General features: G+C 40.2%; 9 protein-coding genes across 9 annotated transcripts; 4 read left to right on the top strand and 5 right to left on the bottom strand. All coding sequences in view use genetic code 12, as the record gives it.

Moving 5' to 3' along the window:
- Positions 1-368: 368 nt before the first annotated feature.
- KGF57_003588 (uncharacterized protein) lies at positions 369-1,157 on the bottom strand (the record flags this gene model as incomplete). Its single annotated transcript, XM_051753023.1, has 1 exon — positions 369-1,157. The coding sequence occupies one exon, from the start codon at positions 1,155-1,157 to the stop codon at positions 369-371; it is 789 nt and encodes a 262-aa protein (XP_051607799.1).
- Positions 1,158-1,396: 239 nt separating this feature from the next.
- Positions 1,397-6,682, bottom strand: KGF57_003587 (putative ubiquitin-protein ligase; the record flags this gene model as incomplete). Its single annotated transcript, XM_051753021.1, has 1 exon — positions 1,397-6,682. One exon carries the CDS (start codon positions 6,680-6,682, stop codon positions 1,397-1,399), a length of 5,286 nt encoding a protein of 1,761 aa, XP_051607798.1.
- Positions 6,683-8,685: 2,003 nt separating this feature from the next.
- BOI2 (Boi2p) lies at positions 8,686-11,898 on the top strand (the record flags this gene model as incomplete). Its single annotated transcript, XM_051753020.1, has 1 exon — positions 8,686-11,898. One exon carries the CDS (start codon positions 8,686-8,688, stop codon positions 11,896-11,898), a length of 3,213 nt encoding a protein of 1,070 aa, XP_051607797.1.
- A 250-nt stretch (positions 11,899-12,148) lies between these two features.
- On the top strand, positions 12,149-14,440 carry CDC27 (anaphase promoting complex subunit; the record flags this gene model as incomplete). The annotated part of the gene is made up of 1 exon (XM_051753019.1): positions 12,149-14,440. The coding sequence occupies one exon, from the start codon at positions 12,149-12,151 to the stop codon at positions 14,438-14,440; it is 2,292 nt and encodes a 763-aa protein (XP_051607796.1).
- Positions 14,441-14,892: 452 nt separating this feature from the next.
- On the top strand, positions 14,893-16,899 carry KGF57_003584 (uncharacterized protein; the record flags this gene model as incomplete). The annotated part of the gene is made up of 1 exon (XM_051753018.1): positions 14,893-16,899. The coding sequence occupies one exon, from the start codon at positions 14,893-14,895 to the stop codon at positions 16,897-16,899; it is 2,007 nt and encodes a 668-aa protein (XP_051607795.1).
- A 68-nt stretch (positions 16,900-16,967) lies between these two features.
- ATP3 (F1F0 ATP synthase subunit gamma) lies at positions 16,968-17,948 on the bottom strand (the record flags this gene model as incomplete). Its single annotated transcript, XM_051753017.1, has 2 exons — positions 16,968-17,817; positions 17,899-17,948. The coding sequence occupies 2 exons, from the start codon at positions 17,946-17,948 to the stop codon at positions 16,968-16,970; spliced, it is 900 nt and encodes a 299-aa protein (XP_051607794.1).
- A 396-nt stretch (positions 17,949-18,344) lies between these two features.
- On the bottom strand, positions 18,345-18,744 carry KGF57_003582 (uncharacterized protein; the record flags this gene model as incomplete). The annotated part of the gene is made up of 2 exons (XM_051753016.1): positions 18,345-18,628; positions 18,741-18,744. The coding sequence occupies 2 exons, from the start codon at positions 18,742-18,744 to the stop codon at positions 18,345-18,347; spliced, it is 288 nt and encodes a 95-aa protein (XP_051607793.1).
- Positions 18,745-19,276: 532 nt separating this feature from the next.
- On the top strand, positions 19,277-22,141 carry CWH43 (Cwh43p; the record flags this gene model as incomplete). The annotated part of the gene is made up of 1 exon (XM_051753015.1): positions 19,277-22,141. One exon carries the CDS (start codon positions 19,277-19,279, stop codon positions 22,139-22,141), a length of 2,865 nt encoding a protein of 954 aa, XP_051607792.1.
- Positions 22,142-22,236: 95 nt separating this feature from the next.
- FTH2 (Fth2p) lies at positions 22,237-23,574 on the bottom strand (the record flags this gene model as incomplete). Its single annotated transcript, XM_051753014.1, has 1 exon — positions 22,237-23,574. The coding sequence occupies one exon, from the start codon at positions 23,572-23,574 to the stop codon at positions 22,237-22,239; it is 1,338 nt and encodes a 445-aa protein (XP_051607791.1).
- Positions 23,575-24,060: the final 486 nt, after the last annotated feature.

Genomic DNA, 24,060 nt, shown 5'->3' with positions numbered 1-24,060 from the left:
CAGCTGGTTAAACAGACACTGGGCAATTTGACAACTGTCATGAACAGAAATGCAGGCTTGACGAGGATTGTGGGGATTATTTTATTGGCGTTTTTTGTCGTATGGATGTTGTTTAAGTTGTTTTAAAGGGGCGGGCAATGCACAAGGCTAAAAGTGTGTGGATGCACTTGGAGATACAAGAGCGGAGCTACGAGAATGCAATATTGTATCACTTGGTGTGCATTTAGTATCTTTATTTTTAATTTGGGACCTAGGTTTACGCATGACTAGGGCGGGCATGACAAGATGTTCCAAAGACACCGGGCGTCTTCTCCATTTACAAATGATTTTCCAAATAAACATACTCAGAACTAGGGTCATCATACATTTCACTGTTTATTAACTACATCAGACCCTAATCTATAGTTTCCAATAGCACTACCCCAATTGATCTTGGATCTAGTCACGGGCAACAATCTTCTCAAAGTCTTGAACGACTGCTGATTCAAGTGTTGGAATTGATCAAGCAACTTCAATTCGACTGCATTATCAGCTTGGTTGATGAAATTGACCACGTCACTAACTGAAGAAACCGAATTCCCATGCTCAGCATTGGATACGTTCGATTCGGTATATTTCAAACGCACGTTTCCATCTTCAAAATAGTGGATATCTAAATCAATAGCACCTGTAATTTCATTGTTTGAGACTTGGTACTGACTGTGCCATTTCCCTGTGTAGAAATTGCCCTTGTTCAATTTCTCTCCAATTATTACAATCGTGTATGAGTCCTTTGATTTAGGAACAATTGTAAATGTATAGTCTTGGAAATAATCATCACCGTATTGCTGCAACTTGTCCACCAATTTGGAATCAATGGGGACCTCAGGCGAGTATGGTTCAACGTCAATAATTGCCTGTTTAGCTACGTCAAATGAAAACTTCTCCCCCTTTACATAATCAATATATTTCAATGAATGCAGATCCTTGTTTAATGAGCTTATGATATAGTCCGATATAGCAATCGGGTGTGTTTTGATGTACTCAGCTACGGCGTCATCGATTGTCGACTTCGAGGCTCCAGAAATGGTTTGTAACGATTCGATAACTTCAGGTAACTCGGTGGATGGGGCGGTATCAATTAATGAAGTGACTAGTTCTTCAAACTTGACTGACATTTTGGGAGTCGGTGTGTGGGGATATTAGCTGCGTTAAATGCGTTTTCTGTGGAAACCAGGTATTAATTTTAGTGAACTGTGTCCATAATTCACATTCCCAAAAAACAGGAAGAAAAAAAAACAAAAGAAAAAAGAGAGCCGCACAACTACAACAACCTGTTTCCTGCCTACTGCTGCTCCAATAAATAAATAAATAAGTAAATAAAAAAAAAAATGCTATCTTCAAAACTCTACTTACTCTATGACAAAAGGAATGCACCAGCTCCCTCATTGACCGCTTGCAATAACTTCTCTCTCATCACCAGCTTACTCGAATACTTGGGAATCTTCAAATAATTAGCACACGTCATTACACTAGGCAAATAATCATCATCCTTCAATCCATCCTCTGCTCGCTTTCGAACTACAGTCAACTCCGGACGCAATGCCTTGAACCCGCCAATGGGTAGCTTCGGGGACCCGGTAAGGAACTGTAAGAACTGCCTCTTCTCCTCTAAATTGAAATCAATCAAGATATTGATCAAATCTTTAATCTCGGGCGAGTCCTTGCTGTATCCGTGATTTGCCACAATTGCCGACGACAATGCATCATATGACCAATCTTCTTCACAATTGCCAAATAGCTCAACCAATTCTGGTGGCGAGAAAATCACCAATGAAGTAATGGGGAACACTTTGGAGAATCCATCCATAAATGCCTTGGTTTGATGAATGACACCGGTGTACAATGTATTTTCAAGAACTTTCGAAATGTACAACTCCAAATTATCAGCCTGGACCAAGGTTTCACTTCCATTGGGTATCAATTCGTACTTGGGATAACCGGGCATTTCAAAATATATACCCAAATCGCCAATTGTTGCCCCATCTACTTCAACAAAGTTTCTTTGTTCAGGAGCAACGGCATCAAATGCATTGACATATTTTTGCAAGTGCAGTAATGACTTTGCCAAATCAGGATCAACCATTTTCAAGTTTTGTAAAGAGACAATCTTCTTCATCAATTTTTGATTCATTGGCTGCGACGATTGGGAGGATGTATGCTTTTGATTCAAAAATTGCACCAACTTGAGAAATACCGGATTGAAATTAAAATCAATGATTCTTGAGTCCAACAAGGCCCTTGCAATAAACTTTCCCAATGACGAAAAAAAGTATAAAATCTTTTTCCCATTTTCATTATTGACTTGTTGCTTATCCATAGGCGATGGGAACAATCCATATTGATTTGTAACATACCCTTCACCTTCACCATCGTACCTATTGTCATCTCTCCATAACTTCAATTTCCGCTTGGAGAATTCTTTCGATACCGTTGAATAAAACTCCAATGTTGGTCCTAACCCCGACCCAACCTCATCAAAATACTCAATCTCCAAAATACCGGGGGTTGATCCATACATATTCAACACCTTCAATGCACTTTGCAACATCATATTTCTTGATATTCTCACCTTGTGTCTATTTGGCCTTCCCAACTGTGGTCTCTGATTATAAGCAGAGTTGTTATTAGAAGCATCGTTGCCTCTATTATCCTCATAGTTTTGGTTAGTTCTCAATTGCCATTGATGGATCAATCTAGAATAGCCAAAGGACGTAGATTGGAAAAAAAATATTCTTGTCGCCAAAGGGAAAATGAATGGGAATTGCTTTGTCAAATGTATACTCCATCCAGGTAACGTACCACTCGCCACAACCAACGGCTCCTCCAACTGGCGATTCAACTTTGCCGTCAACTTCCAATTGATAAAGTCTTTAACTGGAACACTAGACCTTCCACCATGATGAACAAAGGTATTCATCTTGAACAAGACTTTCAAAAGCTGCAAAATACCAATGGTTGTTTCGTCATAACTTGTCAACTCAGCATCGTCAGCATTACCATTGTAGTTTTTAAACACATCCTCATTGCTAACCTCATTACTCACTTTTCTAAAGGTTATTTGATGAACTCCAGTCCAAATCTTTTTAGGATCAACAATCTCATCAGGCTTAGTTTGAGCTGATCGGTAGATAGCACCGTAGATGGTTGTTTCCAAGGGGATGACTTCGCCATTGATTAAAAACTCCAAACTGTAATCCGACTTTTTCCCTTCTTCTGCAGCATTGGTTGTTCCGCCTCCTCCTCTATTGGAACTCATGCTTGACAAGTGTTCCATAAACAGTAATCTCTGCTTTAAAAACGAAAGGATCGATTTGAACGTAGCAATAGCATGTACAGACACAACCATGTTCTGAAAATTAGGAGGCAAATTGAGATCACCCAAGTCTCCCTCCAGGTTCAATTTCAATTTGATTTGATTTGCCATCAACGTGGCTTGTTGCTGGTCACGAGAAGAAGCTGAGTTGTGGTTATGGCTACCAGCAGAAACAATTTCAAACGATTCTGATCTAGTCAAAGCTTCAAGCAACTGATGCACAAACAACTTAGCATTAGTGCTCTCGCCATCGAAAAAGGAATGAATAAATGCCCTGCAACAAGGCGAAGATTCAAAAGCGTGGTCTGAATCATTCAATGTCAATACAGTTGTCAATTGCGTGATAATCCCGGAAGAAATGAGCTCGAAGCTAGAAATATGAACCTTTGCAGCTCCACCTTGCAACGCAAATTTGAGTTGATTCCATACTGCCAACCACTGGTCGTACGTGAATGACTTTGTCAATTTAGTATCAGACAATATATCCTTGACGTGGTGCAACACCTGCATATGCTCAGAAAGATCGCTGCTTTGAGACAACTTTTCATTGTTGTATTGCTTCTTGATCTCCGAAGCTGCAGTCTTGATCCTGAAATACACATCTTTGATTGGGTATCTGAATTCGTATTCTTTGGAATACTCCACATCTACGAATTTGTTTGCAAATGCAGACAGGAAGTGATTCTGCGAAGATTTTGATTTTGATCCCTTTTTCAAAAACGAGGAGGTTGTCAGTATTGACAGAACATCATTCATCAAACCCTCCCTTTCAAAAGGTTGTAGATACACGCTGGCAGCCCGATTCAATAGCACATTAAGCACTTCCAACGCACACAACAACAATAATGTCGAATTGAGGGTCTTGAGCTCTTCAGGTCGATTATTGGCGATTGGGAAATGATCGTCATCGTCGTCATCGTCGTCGTCGTCATCATCCTCATCATCATCAACTTCTTCTTCTTCTTCTTCTCCTTCTTCTTCTTCTTCTCTCTCCTCATGTTCGTCATCGTCATCATGATCTTCATACTCGTCGACACCATCCATTTCCTCATCACTTTCCTCGTAATGCCGTCCTTCACTCGAAAGCTGTTCACGAGCGTCATCAAAATCCTCGAAATCACTAGTCCGCATATCAAAATCCTCTTCTTGTTTTCTAGAGTCTGCCACCTTTTGAAGCTCTTTCAAAACCTGTGGTTGATACTGACTGATAACAGAAGCCAACAATCCAGAAACAAGCTCATGATGTTCAATCTGCCCTAATTGGGCCTCGTCCATCGAGGTGACAATCCTATACAAGTTGATGAACCCTCTTCGTCTAATGTCGACATCTGTTGTTGCCTGTATGCTATAGATCAGTAGTATCCAAACTTTGTTTACAAATTTCCAGTAGTCACCAGGAATGATCTCAGTGCATAGTTCAAGTCTTTTGTGGTTGATGCTTTCCTTTTCTTCGTAATCTTCGTAATCTGGCTTCAAATAAAGCGCTTTTGATGGTGGGTAGTTGATGGGCAACAAATATCCAGTTAATGTTAAAAATTGCGACACCAACTCCTTAGGTGCTGCTAATAATGCTTCGATTGAAATTGCTGCAGCGTCATCGTCACCTTGAACGGCTACGCTGGGCTTGTTCGTCCTTGATCTGGAAAATTTGTTTAATGCCGTAACAATCATGGATCCAATGTCACAATCGCTCAATAGTATTTTCGAGACTTCAATGCTGACGCTGCTCAAAATAATAAGTGACTTGAGCAAGCTCAAGCAAGAGCTATAAGATAACGCAACCTGCTTGGACTCCGCACTGGTATTCAGTGATTTATTACAACTGACAAGTATCACATTGACAAACTCTTTGAAAAACAATTCTTTCCCCAAAAATAGCTCATTCAAGTATTCAGGTTTATTTTTGAAACACTCAATGATTCTCGCTATGGTGATCCAGGCGTTTTCAACCACATTTTGATCATCATGAGCCCTTACTACTTCGGTAATGCTATGAAATGCTTCTTTGATTTTGTCGTAGTTGGACATCGAGATATTCGTGCACGAATTTGACACGATGCTGAGACACTTTCTTTGAGCATGAACTGTCAAGAAATCAAGGTATTGTAGGCAAGCACTTAATCCATTGTTTGCTATAATGCTATTATGCGAAATAGGGTCTCTTGATATCATTTCAAGTGTTTGCAACGCTTGTTCTGTGAGATCAATATACTTTATTTCCAAAAGCTTGTTACATAATGCAGGAACAGCATCGTTGTTCAACGCATCGTGAATGAAATCCTGATTTACTTCCAAGAAATTGTACAAACAACGACATGCGACAAGATGTAGTTCCAATTCCTCTTCTAGTGATGCATCTTCCATAATATTGACTAGGTTTCTGGCCAACCTATTTGACGGAATCAACCTCTCTGCAGTCAAGCCATTCATCATAAGTAAGTTTTCAGAGATCTGATTCAACGATTCGAGAATAATAAAAGTGTCATCTCTTTGCTCTAAGTTATCGACTAGGGCTCCAATATTTTCGCTTTCTTGTGCCCCACCAATACCACCACCAAACATCATGCCACCACCCATTAGTCTTTGCATCACATCAACAAATCCCATAGGATTATTCCCGGTTTCGGCACCTGGACTACGAGAGCCGACTCCAGCTCCAGCTCCGGTCCCAGTTACGGTTCCGGCTCTGGTTCCGGTTCTGGTTTCATCGACACCAGCTTCATTGGAAGAGTCTTCTCTCCTTGCACCAGATAATACACCAATCGCACGGAGGAACTCAGCACGGGTGTCATCCACCTCTCCTTCTGGGCTATGTTCGTTGCGGGTATCAGATGCATTTTCGTTGCCACGGTTGTCCCCTTCCGGTCCAGAGTTGATTTCCGATATCCTTCTGGCCTGCATCAATTGACGTAAAAAATCAGCAGTTTCGAGCATTTCCAATTCGTCTTCATCATCAAGGATGTTGTTGTTGTTGTTGTTGTTGCTGCTGCCATCATTGTGGGAATCACTATCCTCGTCGTTGTCTTCTTCTTCGTCTCCATCCTCCTCCCCGTCCTCCTCGTCCTCCTCTTCTATGACTGCATCATCGTGAAAATCGTCATTTTGAACAAAATCCCCACTATTGTTGGAGGTGACAATTGGTTCCAGTGAATCAAGTGGCTCATCGTTGAGAGGTTGCAGTTGACTTAGTTTCCTATGTTGTGCTTGTTGTGAAAGTCTCAAAAGAGAATTCTCTTCATCAGAGAGTTCGAAATCATCAGCACCCGCGTGGGTTTCTTCTCGTCTCTGTTTGTTATTTGTCAAGTTGGTCTCGTTATGGGAAGACATGTTCAATGGCTTAGCTCTTAAGACTTCCCCCAAATCTGTGCGGTGTTTTTCTTGAGTGCAAGGAACAAAGTTACCTTTACTTTCAATATCTTGCAAAGAACAAAACGGGTGCAATTGTGGAAAGAAATCAAGTGTGGGAATTTGAAAAGACAAGAGTGAGCAATACCCTCCAGGTGTAGATTTCTTTATTCTTCTTATCTTTTATAGAGTATGACACTGGATTGATCCCTGTATTAGTCCCACCTCTTATTGACGCTTGTTTCACAGGTAGTAGATAAATACAGTGATATATATCTTTCAGGTGACGTTATATCGAACACAAGTGTCAATATAAATGTTGAACTGGTTGTTCTTTTCAATTTGTTGGGAGTGTCAAGGATGGTAAATCTCTGTGGCAAAAAAAAAACTATTGATTCCAAATCGATAAAATGAGAGAGAGAAAGTGTGAGTGTGTGTGTGTGGGTGTGAGTGTGTGTCGCGTGTCGCGTGATGGATGTATACGACATTATGCTTAAATTCTTGACATCACGTGAACACATTAGGAATGAAGTTTCATCACAAAACACTTCAATCTTCAAGTGAATTCTGGTTTACAAGATTGCAAGAGCTTCGACAGTACAATGGGTGGCATCGTTACGTAGCGGACTTAGTACTTGTTGATTTCCAAAAAAAATGAATCGAGCTGAACCTAAGGACTTAGACGTTATTAGTAGATTCAACAAGTTACGACATTACCTGGCAAAAGATGACCACATACGGCACCTATTCCAACCAAGGTACCAGATTAGTAGCCCAGACAGGCTCAGTTATGAAGTGGGTCGTTATTTTTATTCGAACGTCGTGTGCACGCTTGGACAATTGTTGCAAAAAACGGATATAAGGAATGATAACTTTTTTTTTTTCAAAGAATCGTATCGTTAATACACTTCAGCTTAGCATTATAATATCAAAAGAATCTTATAACCTGTACTTGGACAGATTTGTTTGCTAGACAGATTTCAAATATATTGGTTGATAGAGCAGACTAATAACTGTACTATTTAGTTCTAGAACCATGATCTCTCACTCACTCTCCAAAGCTATGTTTATGTTTCCTCTAGCGCGTTTTATTGTGTTATTTTTTTTTTTCTATTGTGTAGAGATGTGTTTCATAATAATATTTGTTGTGTGTCTGCCGTGTACGAATACGTAACAAGAGAGCACAGATAGTGTTCCCTAAAATCTGTCCATACTGTAGAATGTAATAGTAACGAAGACTTTGGAAACAAGTGTGGCACCTAGATCTATTCTAGCTGACAATGATATTATAGCTACACTGGTGTATGTAGGTTGACACAATAATACTAACAATATGTGTGTGTATGTGAGTGTCTATATGTCAAGATGAAGTGTTCATATATTACATTATACTGATTACAGTTGAAATCAAACTGAAACTTTGAACTATGACATTCATCAAAGATTAAAATTAGTTGAAGCTAAAAGTACCATCAACACATGTGACGTGCATATAGGATTTACGACACTACTACACACACACATATTTCTGTATGGTTTAGATGGACTAAAGACAAAAGAAATTAAAAAAAAAAGAAAAAGAAAAAAAAAAAAAAAATTAGAAAAAGAGAAAAAAGTAAAGTGACAGATGAAGGGGAGAAGAGAGAGAGAGAGAGGCGTGAAGACAACATACAACCATTACCAATAGACAATATTGACAGTTTACAGACAGCACACACACACACACACATATATATATATATATCCAGAGACTTACTCATCTCATACTTCACTTACACAACTGATACACAACTGTCATCTACATACATATTACCTCAATATTCAAAACACACAAGATATAAACTACATATTATCTCACACTTGATACTTTTCTTTTTTTTTCCTTTTTTTTTTTTACCCCAAAGTATAAACACATACTTTATCAGCTTTACACATTCATCCCACAATATATACCCCTTGTCACCACACGCAACCACATATTTAAGATGGATGGAGCAACATACGTTTGTATAAAGCAATTTAATGCCAGGTTGGGAGACGAGATTAGTCTTAAAATTGGAGACAAGATACAGGTTTTAGCCGATGATCATGAATACAATGATGGCTGGTATATGGGTAAAAACTTGCTAACCGGTGCTGTGGGACTATATCCCAAGTCATTTACTCAAATATTGGCCAATAACAATAACGATGAAAAAACTTTGTTGAGATCCAGATCAAGAAGAGTATTGACACCCCCTGGTGGTAAACAAATGAACAATGGCGATCACCAGAATGGTGTTAATGGTGGCGGTGCTGGCGGTGCTGGTGCTGGTGCTGGTGCTGGTGGAGGTTCGTCGGAACTTAATGGTAACAACAACGGTAATGTGCATAACGCGCCAAATATACCTAGTAAATTGAACCCCAATAACTCGCAAGATTCCATCCCGACATCTTTGAAAGATTCTTTTGATAAGTTGTCTGTAAAGGATAGTGAGGCAAATGCGAGTGGCAATCAAAGTACGGTTAATGACGAGATTGATAGGGCGTTGAAAGAGTTACAAGGTGATAGCAACCAGTATACTAGCTCCACACATTACAACAGCAATAACAACAAGAACAGCAACAGCAACACCTACAACCATGGCAACAACAACATCAAGGATTACAAATCCAAGCAGTCTAGTGTAGCCTCTTCCAACAACTACAACAAAACGCATGCCAGAAACCCATCTGAGCAATCCTTGACTGATGATTTGAACCCATTACAAGCACACAACTGGACTCCAAAACAAGTTTCCTCGTATTTTGCGTTGGTTTTGGGATTCAGTCCAGAAATTGCTGGAAAATTTGCCAAACACAAAATTACAGGAGCTATCTTGTTTGAAATGGATTTGGGTCATTTAAAAGAGTTGGATATTGACTCGTTTGGTACCCGATTTGAAATACACAAAGAAGTTGAGAAATTGAAGGAAATTAATCTTCGATCGCAGAAATTGAAACAGCTGCAATCAAGAGTAAACTCCATTAATAGGACTGATACCACTTCATCAACTTTGAATTCAGCACCAACTGCAGATACCACTTATCCCGAGTACGATGAAAAACCCTTGAAGTCGAATAAGGAAGATATTTTGCAACCCAATGACAGACAAAATGAGCTCATGCCGTCTGCAATGCAAGAGGACACTTCAAACTCAACCATCAAACATTCACGAAATAGATCACTTTCTGTGGACAATTTGTCTAAACCCCAAAATGAAGGTTCATTTGTTTCGCCCAGGAAAGCTCCAAATCCACCACCTGCGGGTGAAAGTCCGCTCAATACGGGTTACAAGTTTGGACACGGAAATCTGACGCCATACAGCAATGATGACAAGCCAAGTGGTTTATACATGACGCGCACAAATGCTTCAGCACATGCGTTGTCTCGGCCTCCGTCTTCAGTTTATGATCAAGCCACACACAGCAGACAGCCATCCCAAGTTTCGAATAACCACCAAAAGAAGTCTTCGGTATCAAACAACCACAGGAGACATTCATCGCTCTTTTCGTTTCTTTCAGGAAATGACGACAACGACAAGCAAAATAATGGCACACCAACACAAGGACAAAATAAATTGTACAGTAAGAACATACAAAGAGATGAAAGTGGACGGTCTAACGACGACAAGTTGATATCACCAGCCCAAATCAAACGAGAAAATAGCTCCACAACAAATTCTCCAAAGAGAAGATCACAATTGTTTGATTTGTCAAATTCACCAGTTCATATAGATGATGCAGGGTTGTCGCCAAAGAAACTGAAGTCAGTATCAATGAAGGCAAAGTCACATGATGCTTTGAAGGACGACAATAAACGTGTCGCTAGTGATTCACAAGCAATTCTTTCCAATACACGTCCTGGAGCGTCTAGATTGAAGAGCTTGCGTACCACTTCCACACAAAACATTCGTAACTTGACTGGTTCAAAGAAGCTGAAAACGTCTGCATTCACCGAGGGTATTCGTGAAGTCACACCGGATGAAGCTATCAAAACAGCAAATTATAGTGGTTACATGTCTAAACGTTCTGGAAATACTTTTGCATGGAGATCAAGGTATTTTACATTGCATGGCACGAGATTATCATATTTCACATCGTTGAAGGATAAGCGAGAGAAAGGGTTGATTGATATCACTGCCCACAAGGTGATTCCCATCAATAGTGATGCCGAAGATGTAGACAAAGCAGACAAATACGCTGCAATGGTTGCGTCAACCACAATGTCAGGTAATTACTGCTTCAAGCTTGTGCCACCGGCACCAGGTTTCAAAAAGGGACTCACATTCACCCAACCCAAAACGCATTACTTTGCAGTTGAGTCCGAAGAGGATATGAGGGGATGGGTCAAGGCGTTGATGACGGCTACTATCGATATTGATGACTCGGTTCCGGTGGTTAGTAGTTGCTCAACTCCAACTGTCAGTTTGAGCAAAGCGCAAGAAATGTTGGCCAAAACTCGACAAGAAAACAAGTTGAAAGATGAGGAATTGCGTGCTAAAGGTTATGTGAGAGTAGATGAAGACTTTGGTAATGACTCGTCGTTCCAATCCTCGATGTTTTCGTCTTCTACCTTGGCGCCAGACCGAGTACCCCCAAAATTATCAATTGATACATCAAGCAACCGACACAGTACAAGTAATTTGAGTGCACCAAAGACACCAAATATCCCTGGCTCACATAACTCGGGTGGATTTGCTTCACCTTATTTGTTGGCATCGGGGTATTTATCATCTCCTAAATCGGGAAACTTTTCATCTGCCTCAGGAACTCCAATGACTACAAATTCAGGATACTTTGCTGACACTGTTGATCAAAGACCGTTGAGACCACCGTCACTCCCACAATCGCCGTACGAAAAGACAACCAGCGGCTCTTTCAACCCATATGCAAACAATAGCGAGCCCCCGTCCACTGCGTACTCGACTGCATCCTCAACAAACTCGCAAACCATCAACAATGGCTACAGCAATGGTTCTGTATCACCAAATGCTAGTGGAATGAGTCTGAAAGCGGATGAAGTATCAAAGTCAAGTGTACCCAATGGAAACGACAAGTCACCTGTGTCTAGTCCCTCGCGTAGGATATTGAGCGGCGGCAAAAAGAAAGAAAAGATGATGGCCTTTAGTAGTGATGCGTCAGGCAATCATACATTTGTGATCAAATCCAAAAAGTAAAATTGTCGAGAGCGTAGTTTTAATAACTTTTATAGTTCTGTAATGTATTTTTATTAGTGAAGGAATCTTTTGCAGTGTAAGATAAGGCGGTGGTGTAGGGGCATAGGCTGTATCAGTTGGCGATAACGTTCCTCAATGATAACAAAAAAAAAGATGAAAAGAGATGAAAAGAAAAAAAAATAAACAAACACAACAAAACGAAGTGGCACTTAGGATAAACCTAAACTTTGTCTACAAAACAACCACCAATATGCAACTATCAGATACAACTGTCGACGCGGGGCTTCCGAATGTCCAATACACGGCACACTACCTTCGTTCAGTTATCATTCATTCCATAGATACATTCAACTATCCAAATGCAGAATTTGCCAGTGAACGACTACTAGCGCAAACACCACTCAATTTAGATTCCGTCTACTTGTATTGTCTTTCATTATACCATCAATCCAAATTGAAATCATGCTATCGAAAATTGGTTGAAGTGAGCACGAAATTGAATTTGAACCATCTTGGGTGTAGTTTCTTGTTTGGCAAATGTTGTTTACTGTTGAATAAATCTAAAGACGGGATATTCCAGCTATTGAAAATAAGGAATTTGTACGGTGGAGAAGACATTGGGGCTGCTGCGGGTATAAGTGTAAGTGTAAGTGGAGGTGGAAGTGAAAGGATGGGCATGGAGATGAGATTTGATTATGAAAATTGTCGCAGTGTTGTTCCTGATGCATCACTGATTTACCATTTATTGGGAGACTTGTATCGTGATGTTGATGATATCAAAAATAGTTGCTTGAGCTATTCGCAGTGCTTGAAGTTGAACCAATTCGATTTCGAAGCCTTTCAAAAGCTATGCAAGATGGGAGTTGATATGAAGGTGAAGAGTTTGTACAAGTTTCAGAAAGGTGGCGCAAGTGGTCATCTGGACCTGCTGGGGAGAGACGATGTATTGCAACAACAACAGCAGCAGCAACAACAACAACTACAGCAGCAGCAGCAAATCTCACAGCCATTCAAAACCCCGCAAGCATTAGGGACGCGCGATATACCTGACTTGACTAACCCTTTCACTGATAAAATGAGTGCAGCAGTACCTACTTCCACGAGTGGCAACAGTCCACTCAAGACTCCAACGATACATGTTGACGATTTCAATTTCTCCACTCCTCGAATAAAGACTGCCACGGTCCCCGATGCGCCATTGCGAAAATCGAACTTGAATACTGGTAACCATCATTCAAGTCTCCATGATGCCAACAACACGACCATTGCCAATAATACCTTTGAGTTTGTAAAACCTACGAGCAACACTGAAGGTGGGGCAGGTGGCGGCAAGAAGCGTGGTAGTCGAGTGTATTCCAAAATCACCTCGCGGTTGATTTCTCAACCATCTTCTCATGGCACAATAAACTCATCGGACGCAGCTAGCAACAAGAAGAATTTGAAACGAAACAACTCAGTCACTTCAGATGATGGTATTGGCGGTGGCTCTGTTGGAACTGGAGCGACTGCAGCAGTGACTACCAGCTCATCGATTGCATTTTTGAAAGAGGTTGAAAAAGTTGAAATTTACCTTTTACATCTGTATCTGCTTTTTGCAAAGAGTTTCAAACTTTTATCCAACTATGATTGCTACAAGGCCATCAAGATATTGGAAACTGACATCAGTGAACAAGACCGAGAAACTCCTTGGGTCTTGAGCAAATTGGGGAAACTACACTATGAAGTGATGAATTATAAGAAATCAGAACAGTACTTCAAGAAACTACGCCAATTGGATCGAGCCCGGTGTCAGGATATGGAAGTTTATTCAACTTTACTCTGGCACTTGCACAAGAAAGTTGAACTTACATTTCTAGCCAATGAGTTGCATGACATTGACCCCAACAGTCCCATAACTTGGTGCACCATTGGTAACTTGTTTTCCCTCACCCATGAACCGGATGAAGCTATACGATGTTTCAACAAGGCAATCAAGTTGGATGACAAGTTCACATATGCCCATACATTGAAAGGGCATGAGTTTTTCGCCAATGACAATTATGAACTGGCGATGGAAAGTTTTAGGTTGAGTTTGTTGTTGGACCCACGTCATTTCAATGCCTTGTATGGAATTGGAATGATTTATATGAATTTGGGTGAGTACCAAAAAGCCGATTACCATTTCCGCAAAGCCATATCCATTAACCCAATCAATATCATATTGATTTGTTGTGTTGGTATGGTGTTGGAAAAACTCAATAAGAAAACCATGGCTTTGAAACAATATGAATTGGCGTGCAAATTACAACCAACTAACCCGTTACCCATTTTCAAAAAGGCGCAATTGTTGTTTAGTTCACAAAATTACCCCTTGGCTTTGAAAAATTTTGAAGTTTTGAAAAACTTGGCACCCAATGAAGCTAGTGTCCATTTTCTTTTGGGACAATTGTACAATTTGCAACAGGATAAGTACGCTGCTATAAGGGAGTTTACTATAGCTTTGAATTTGGATCCGAAGGGGAGTTATTTGATCAAGGAGGCTATGGAGTCGTTGAATGGGTGAAACTTTGTTGAGACAGAAGTGTGTGTGTGTGTGTGTGTGTGTGGGAAGCGGGGGAGTGGGACGTGAATGGACAATACGATGCGTATGGTAATGGATTGTAACAAGAAATTAAAACTGCAGATTGTAGACTTTGACCAACTCTTCTCAACCGTGAAAGTGACCCTTATGAGTAATACCCTACACACATAACAAGTGTTACATCTCAATCTCATTGGATTTGGTTCGCCGCGTCAGCCGTGCAACAAAACGTATCAAAACAAAGAGTCGCTAAAGGATAAAAAAAAAAAAATTAATATATATATCTTACGGTTCAGATCCAACAAAAGGTACATTTCACCCAAACCACTCGCTAATTTGCACTCACTTCAAACAAGAGATAGAGGATATTGAAGATATCAGACTTTATGCTTTCCATTGCACCTTTCTCCACCCACTAAACAAGCTCAATCACTATGAAGCTACGTCTCATACATTTGTTCATTCTACTATTTTCTGCATTCACTAATGCTGACATTTTCAATTTCAAGCCAAACTACTATCATATTGGCGACCACGTCGATCTTCTATTCAATAAAGTTGAATCTGACAAGACGCAACTCCCCTTTGCCTACTTCTCGCTCCCGTTTGTTTGTCCTCCCGTAAATAACGCCAAGCCGGTTCATTTATCGTTGGGAGAGATTTTACGTGGTGATCGTATTTGGCAAAGTGGCTACGACTTGAAGTTTGGTGTTGATGAGCCGTGTTTGCGGCTATGCGATTTACTAGCTAGTCAGTCTGGTATCAGACGTGCTTCTAATTTGATTAAAGATGGGTATGTTGTTCATTGGACAATTGATGATCTACCTGGAGCCACCACTTTTGAAACCAATAGTCATAGGAGAAAGTATTATGCTGCTGGGTTTCCTATGGGGTTCGTTGATGAAAAAACTGATATCAGTTACTTGTACAATCATGTGATGTTGGTGATTAGGTACCATCAAGAACAAGACCCTTCAAAGTACACTATTGTTGGTTTCGAAGTGTATCCCAAAAGCGTCATTGATGAGAATTGCCCAACAAGTAAAGACTATCAAAATTTCCCCTTGATTTATAAAGCTGATGAACGGGGTGAATTGAGTACTGAAAAGACTAGGATTCCTTATACGTATTCTGTGTATTGGCGAGAGGATTCATCGATTGATTATGATTCGAGATGGGATTTGTACTATGAAAATGAGTCCGGAGATAGTCTGCTGAAGATTCATTGGATCTCGTTTGTAAATTCAACGGTGTTGATCTTTTTGGCCTCGTTGATTGTGATGATTGTGATGATACAAGTCTTGAAGAAGGATATACGGCAACAAGCTCCTAAGTTGCCCCTCAGCGATAGTGCTATTGCTGCGGGTGAAGTAGGAGCGGCCTCTGACCATGTTTCAACTACTGGAGGCGGATGGAAGAATTTGGCCAACGAAGTCAATGCTATCCCAAATGCTGAATTGTTGTTGACTACATTAGTCCTGGGCGGTGTACAAACGTTGATTGCCATTGTTGGGGTCATTGCTATTACCAGTCTCAACTCGATCAAATCAAAGCACTACTTTTTCAATAATCATCAAGGAGCAATATTTTCATTTGGTATATTTTGTTTTATGGGGTCAGGTTTAGTTTCATCGTCCTTGGGACTTATATTACACAAGATGTTCCGCAAGGAAACTAATATGCGTTACGATATCTGGCAAACATTGATCTTATCGCTAATGTTTAGTGCTGTGTTGCCTGCTTTTTTATTTTTGTTGATGTTCATCTTGAACTTCTTTGTTTGGGCTCAAGATTCATCTACTGCATTGCCATTTGGAACCATTGTTGTGTTTGTGTTGCTATTTATTTTGATTCAGTGTCCATTGGGTGTAATTGGAGGTGTTTATGGTAACAACTACAAGTTTAACCCAAAGAACTTTTTGTCAAATGGCGACGATGAAAAAAGGCAAGGTCGTTCACATAGAAAAGGGGCAAGGTTGCACAAACAGTTGGCGTCGTATTTAAAGAGTGTCCTTACCCACGGGTTGATCCCATTTGGAATTGTCTATGTCGAACTTTTATTTGTCTTCAATTCCGTATGGTTGGAAAAGACAACCTTTTATTACATGTACGGGTTCTTGTTTGTCACTACTGTAATGTTGATCATAATCATAGTGGAGTTGACAATTGTCCTGATTTATGTATCATTGGTCTATTACAATGATGCCAATTGGACTTGGTTATCATTCAAAGTGGGGTCGAGTATTGGCTGGTACATTTATGCATATTCAATCTATTACTTCATTACTGTGTTAAACATCGACGATTTTGTCAGTTCATTGTTATTCTTTAGTTACATGGGGTTGGCATGTTTCATTATTGGTATTGCCTGTGGTGCAGTTGGAGTGTTGACGGGACTAGTGTTTATCAGAAAGATCTATAGCGCAGTTAAACTAGAATAAGAATTTATAGAGTAGTCCTACGACATTACTTTCACACGAATATGTAGCATGTTTCTTCACCTACTTCTCTATTCCAAAGAGGATGCACCAGTAATAATATCAACTAACTCGTTGGTGATAACAGCTTGTCTAGTTCTGTTGTACAAGATTGAGTAACTGTTGATCATGTCACCAGCATTCTTTGACGCATTGTCCATAGCATTTCTTCTAGCAGAAATTTCAGAAGCGTAACCTTCAGCCATGGCAGTCAACAAGTTGTTGGCCAATGAAAATTCGGCCAAACTCTTGACTGGGTCTTCACCTTCGAATTCGTATTTGTTGATACCTGGAGCATTTTGAATAATGTCAGACGAGTAGACGGCAAAAGTTGAAGGTTCAAAAGAAACACCGGAAACAAACTTGTTGTAGAGGATCTCAATGTTTTCATAGTGACCCAATTTAGCAATTTCGTCAGCAATCAAAGCAACTTCAGTAAAGTTTGGAGCTTCTTTACCAATACCGTTAAAAGCCAACTTCAATTTGTCGTTGTGGGTTCTTGATAATTGAGCTTTAACCTTGTCTCCAACGGCAACAATATCAACGTTACCGTTCAATTCTTCACTTCTCTTTCTGGCTGCTTTAGATATTTGGGTATGAATCGATCCACACAATCCCTTGTCAGAAGAGACAACAATCAATAAAGTCTTTTCTGGAGTAGATGAAGCAGAAGCATCTTCTTGTGTTAATTTTTCAGCATCTTTTGGCTCGGCATTTTCATTGAATTCCTTTTCACTTTCGTTAAAGACACGTGAGGATTGCATGGCTCTTTGGGCTTTGTTCAATCTGGTTGAAGCAACAATCTTCATGGTGTTTGTAATCTTCTCAATGTTCTTAATTGACTTAAGACGGTTTTCAATTTCACGTAAAGTAGCATAGTTTCTGTTCATTTTTTGTTGTTAGTAATTGATTCAATTGGTAATCGATGGAGTCGTCCTCCTAATTATTCTTGCTCAAACATACCTGACACGTGGAGCTGCACGAACAGCTTGATTGACACCTAAACGAAACATTTCCGCTGCACTGCTGTTTCAATGTGAAGTTTGAACTGGTAACGTTGAAAGACCTCTTTTTTTTTTTCCATACAGTTTTTTTTTTTTTCCTTTCGTCTTTCTTCCAATAGAATGAGAGTGCTACCAACTCTACTTTCCAATTTTTTCTTTTTCGCCCTTCCATTCTCTCGGATTCAATCTCATTGGGTAATGAAAACAGTAGTTTTGTACGCATTTACACGACCAATGCCTTTAGATTGTACAGAGGTACATATTGCAATCAAAGAGGTGCTGCAACGAGGATCGAAGTACTACACTACATGGATAGAAATTGAAGAGCTTTCCGTAATGTTTTTTTCCTTAAATAATGGTTGCATTAATTCTGTAAACACAGCCCGTAAAGGACTTTCTAAAATGCTATTTCGATGGATCGTTCTTTTGATATCCTTGGTAACCTTGGATTGGATAGGTTTCCAACATCTTCAAATATTTCAAAATCAAGCTCTTGCAGTTTCTACCGGCATCATCTTGGTGGTATTGTCTGCATTTTCTTACTGCTTCATGTGTCACTCTTAATTCGTACACTCTGATCCATTGTTCTCGTAACATTGACTTCCTAGCAGCATCCACTTGTGATAAATCATTGTAGCTTATATCATCGAAGGAGACTAGTTCGGGCCTCAGATGGTTTTCATAACTGTCTAGTTTTCCTGTAAATAGTTAGTACGATGTTTCCTGCAATGCCGAGATACGAACTTCTTTGTTTCACTACACCGTAATGGGCCCGGCAATTTGTTCTTCAGTTAGACATACCCATGGTTGTGTTGTTGCTGGTTGTGTGTACGATGCTAAGATCTCTGCTTGGTTACCCTCTCAGTGTCACTGTCTTTGTTTGGTGATAATGAAAATTGAGTAAAATTTCACTGGCCCATTGATTTTCACCAATTGCACACGACCCTGCTTTTTGAGGCAGCGCTACCCAATATAAGTTTTATTACTACAACACGCACCGTAAGCTTGAAGCCAGCGCTCTCAGTGGTACTTGAAGTAAAAGGGTTTTTCTAGTAGTTGCCGAAGTAAAAGAAGAACAGTTCTACAAAGTAGAAGCTCTATTTAGGTATAATTTTGTAATGATGTAGGTTAATTTTGATCAAAACATGCGGCGGAAAATTTCGAAAAGCCTGTCAAAAAGAAAAAAAAAAGATCTTTTTATATTTTTTATTTTTTGTTTTTTTTTTTTGGCAACACTTTGAAGTGTAGACCGAAAATAGATCAACGCATATCCTGAACGTGACAGGTGGCTGGTGTATACTCAAGGTTGTTGAGAAAAGTGGTCAATTACTCGCACCATGTCAGAAAAATCGAATAACCAGGTGGCAACTACTCCCATCAGCAATCACATTTCCTTCAATGCAAAATACATAGCCTATGCCCACACATTCTTTGCAACTCTGTCATTCCTTGCGGCATTGGCAGTAGGGTCTTACTTGCATTACTACAAAATTGTTGAGAATGCTTCATTTGGATACCCTGATGAATGGTTTCCAAGTGTTTCGGCAACCATTGGAGATCGCTACCCAGAGAGATCAGTGTTTCAGATAGTGATTGCCATGACTGCGGGTCCAAGGTTTTTGCTACTTGCTTTCAACTTCTTTAGCTTGTACAAAGCACATTCATACTTGCCTTATATTGCCCTAGTTTCAGGCCTTTTGAGAACGATTACGGCCGGTGGCTGGATGTATATTACATCCACCGACGACCACGATGCACACGATGTATTCATGATTGCCTACATCGTATTGACAATACCATGGGACATGTGTACGACTTTGCTATCGCCAAGGGGGTCTTTTCAGAGAAAGGGTAGATTTTACACAGGGATCAGTTTTTTCGGCACTTTAGTTCCGTTAATCTATTGGTTCATCCAACACAAAGTGCATGTTAGACCTGGTGCTTATTCAGTGTATGCTTACTTTGAATGGTCACTAATTGGATTGGATATTCTTTTCGACGCTTGGTCGGCATTAGACTTTTCTGATATCGAAGTTACAATTTCGGGTGAGGGTTTGAAGTTGATCTCGGGGCAAAAAAAAAAGTCCATTCAGGTGACAACGACGCCTATAAAATCTGTTGAATCAAAAGATGATTTCTCCAGCATTGAGGTTGTAGTCAACTTGATCAACTCCTATGTGTACTGGACGGTTTTAACCTCATTATTTTTGTGTGTTTGGTATTTCCCATTGTGGTATATGGGCATTTCTGGGTACGAGGCAGTAGTTTTGGCCATTTTTTTATCGCCAATAGTGTTGTTACCACGAAGCTTGAGAGTATTTCTAGCTCAATGGCCTCAATTCACAAGATCATTGACAGTAATTTGCGGAATTGGCGCTTACAAATTCGAAGACCCAGAACAAAAATTGTTATCCATAACAGCAGGGACTGTGTTTGGTATCATTTCTACCGTCAACGAGTTTTGGGCATTATCTACGCAACCAAGGAGGCTGAACTCATACATTGCAACATTCATCTTGGGTCTCTTGACAACTTCGATACTCAAATTTTTGTTTTACTCGAATAACCCTATTTGGCCAATTATGCACAAGGAAAATGGCGGCTATAATCCATTGGGAATATTCATTGGATTGATTGGCGCTTTCTTTACTCCAGCGAGCAAAGCCGAACAGACTCATTTGAAAAAAGCCCCAGAAAAAGTTGGTGGATCGCTTTTACTAGGAGCGATTGGATTTGGTGGGTATTACTTCACCTTGCAAGCCTTGTTATCGGACTCGGGTACATTGGCTCTTTGGACTTGGGAGGGTTTCCCAATAAGAGGACCAACTCCAGTGACTGGTGCATTCCCCCACATCCTCACATTTGCAGTTGCTCTTCTTGTTACTATAAAAGTACACCCAAATGTTTTCAGCAGTTGGAGTTACAACATCATTGTTGGTGGTGGAAGTGCAGTGGCGTTGTATTTTTTGAAAAACTGGGCTGGTTTCTTTGCAACGTTGGTTTTTGTATTCTACATTGTTTCAATTGCTCCACTCATTTTCCATTCACTTACTGGTTACAACCCAGTCGGCATCTTTTTCCTTGGACACTTTTTCAATATTTTGATTTCTTTGGCTAGTGTTTGGATCGTGGCGTACGCATTTGTTCCAGGCGGACCGTTGTTGAGGGAAAGAACCGACATCGTTTTGGCTACCGCTGTGCTTCTGATTTTTGTTGGGGTTGCAAACTACAATCTCAGAAAAGATGAGATTACAAAGATCAGTTTTTACAGTAGCAAAACCGTCAAACAGATATCCACTATAACTACAATTCTCTTGGCAGTTGCATTGTCTACTTCGATCAAGAGGTGGCCAACAGGCTTGGGAAACCCATATCATCCAGAGACTGAAACATTCTCTGCTGGTATATGGTGCGTTCATTTTGGATTGGATAACGATATGTGGTCATCTGAAACGAGAATGAGAGATCTCATAAAGGATGCAGAGTTAGATATTATTGGACTCTTGGAGACCGATACTCAACGATTGATTGGTGGTAATCGAGATTTCACTCAAAAGATTGCTGAGGACTTGGGAATGTATGTTGATTATGGGCCTGGTCCAAATAAGCACACTTGGGGAGCGGCATTGTTGTCCAAATTCCCCATTGTACAATCAACTCATCACCTTTTGCCTTCTCCAGTCGGTGAGTTAGCACCAGCCATACATGCAACGTTGGACATTTACGGCAATTTAGTCGATGTTGTTGTGTTCCATTCGGGCCAAGAAGAAGATGTTGAGGATCGTAGGCTACAAAGTTTGGGAGTTGAAGAAATTATGGCCAATTCAGAAAGACCATTGGTATTGTTGAGCTATTTGGTCACTGATCCATTGGTTGGAAATTACAATACTTATGTTTCGGAAAAATCAAGGATGCATGATATTGACTCTACTGATTGGGATCGTTGGTGTGAATATATACTTTTCCGAGACTTGAGAAAGATTGCATATGCAAGGATTTCAAGATCAACAATCACCGACACTGAGTTGCAGATTGCCAAGTTCGGATTTGGAGGATTTGAAAATCATGATTATCATTTCGTCGACGAGGATTTGGTGGATGAAAACTTGAGAATGCCACAGCTTTTCAAAGGAGATGGTGTGAGAGGACATCGGTACCATGTTTTTGATGAACCAAGGTATTTTGCACCAGGAAAAGAATAACCAATGACATCTCTACTATAATTCAATGGATATTTAGTTCATTAATGCATAATTTTAGTTTAAATCTATATAAACAAGGGTCGTTGTTGGAAGAGCTATTCCAATAAGCCATGTTGTTCGGCCTGAACTACCCCAGCCTCTTGTTGTGATATTGTGTGTAAGCTCTGACTATTTCTTAGCTCGTATAATCTAATTTTTTTTCTAATTCGTTTCAATTGCCATTTGATGGGGATAATGGGCAACACACCTTCTCTTTCTTCGTATAACTTGAGGTTCAACCAGACAATGACAAATATCCAATATGCCATGTATGTAAACACACTACCGTACGTTGCAGAGTTTGTCCATCCAAATATGGCATTGAGCACCATCCATCCACCATCAGTGAGTCCATTGCAACAGTTGACATGCCAGACACTTTTGGCAATATCATACGAGCCAGGCCCGCTGCCTGTCTCACTCACGTCTAATCCGCCGCATTTACGGACAAACGATTCCAATTCAAGAAACCATACACCACGACTCATCAACCCTGCACTGACAATGTAAAGAAAGCACGTGGATGTGATTAAAAAGTACTGTAGTGACAACTTGTTGCCTCCTTTGTACAAAAGATACCCAACGAAAGCACCAAGTGCAAGTCCGCATGCGATAGATAAAGGGAATGCAGAAGGTGGCGAGCTTACACCAATCCCTCCAACGAAAACCACAGCTTCCAAACCTTCTCTCAACGTTGTTACTAGTGGCAAGATGGCCAAAAAGTATTTCTTACCAAACTTTTGTCTATGTGTTCTGGTGGGTGATTTTTTGCGGGCAACGGGTACTTGATCCGGTGTTGTCAAAGGTGCACTTTCCGACTCCAAACTTGATCTCGTTCCTCCATAGCTGTTGACTCTATTGCCACCATCCTCAAACTCATCAGGGACAATATCACCATTGCCGCCATCATCGCCAAACTTGGCAATCTCTTCTTCGCCTGCTTCATCATCTTCGTTGTTGTAGGCATCGCCCAATTTGATCCACCACTTCAACTTCATAACTTTGTTTATACGCAACAACCCAATACCCATGACGGTGATGATAACGCTTGACAAGATGGAGAATACGCCCTCCCAAACTCGCTCGGTGTATGACCAATAATCTTTGCCAATGAAATAAAATGCCAATATAAACACAAGTCCGATCAAGAAACAAATGAAAAGCCCTAATACTGCACCCACCCATACTTGAATCTTTAATTTCCTTTGGACTCGTTGTAGATGACTGCTAGCATTGCTCGCTGCTGAGTTAGTTGTCGTTGAAGATGCATCGGACTTGTGTGATCGCTGGTTTATAAATGAAAGTAATACTGAAATGATGATTGCGGATTCCAAGGTTTCCCTTAGAATTATGAAAAAGATTTGTATTGAAAAATAGTCCTCAATCGCCGCCATCTTATCTGAGGCGTAGAATGCTAATTCGTTATATTGCTGTTGATGAATCAAAGATCAAACTCGTTATATAGATCTATGGTTGTGAAAAAAAAAAAAAAAGAATTGAAGTTGAATGATTCTTTTGTAGTGAAAGAGGGTTGTAAAGTGATGCTCTCTCTCTCTCTCTCTCTTTGTTCCAATGACAAGAAAATACGACACCTGAAAAATGACAAGAAAATCTGCGACAAAGAAATACCGCGACATTGTAATACATGAAGTATTATTACAATCACACACCTCCTTTTAGATACTTTACTCCTTCTACAATTCGTTGTCCTTGGAATATACGACATGAATAATTCATTGTATTGGAATCTAATATAGTATAGCTTACACGTATGCTTCACGCATGGAGGAAAGATGAAGTGCGATTGTCAAGTTCGAACGACGTCAAGTCATGTCTACATAATTCTCCCATCTTGATGAGCTGGAATGCACGAATCCAAA

This window comes from Candida theae (genome assembly GCF_024610275.1).
Source record: "Candida theae strain CBS 12239 chromosome Unknown scaffold8, whole genome shotgun sequence".
In the NCBI taxonomy this organism is placed as follows: Eukaryota; Fungi; Ascomycota; class Pichiomycetes; order Serinales; family Debaryomycetaceae; genus Lodderomyces; species Lodderomyces theae.
The sequence above is the reverse complement of the archived record's forward strand: the minus strand, read 5'-3'. Positions and strand labels throughout refer to the sequence as shown.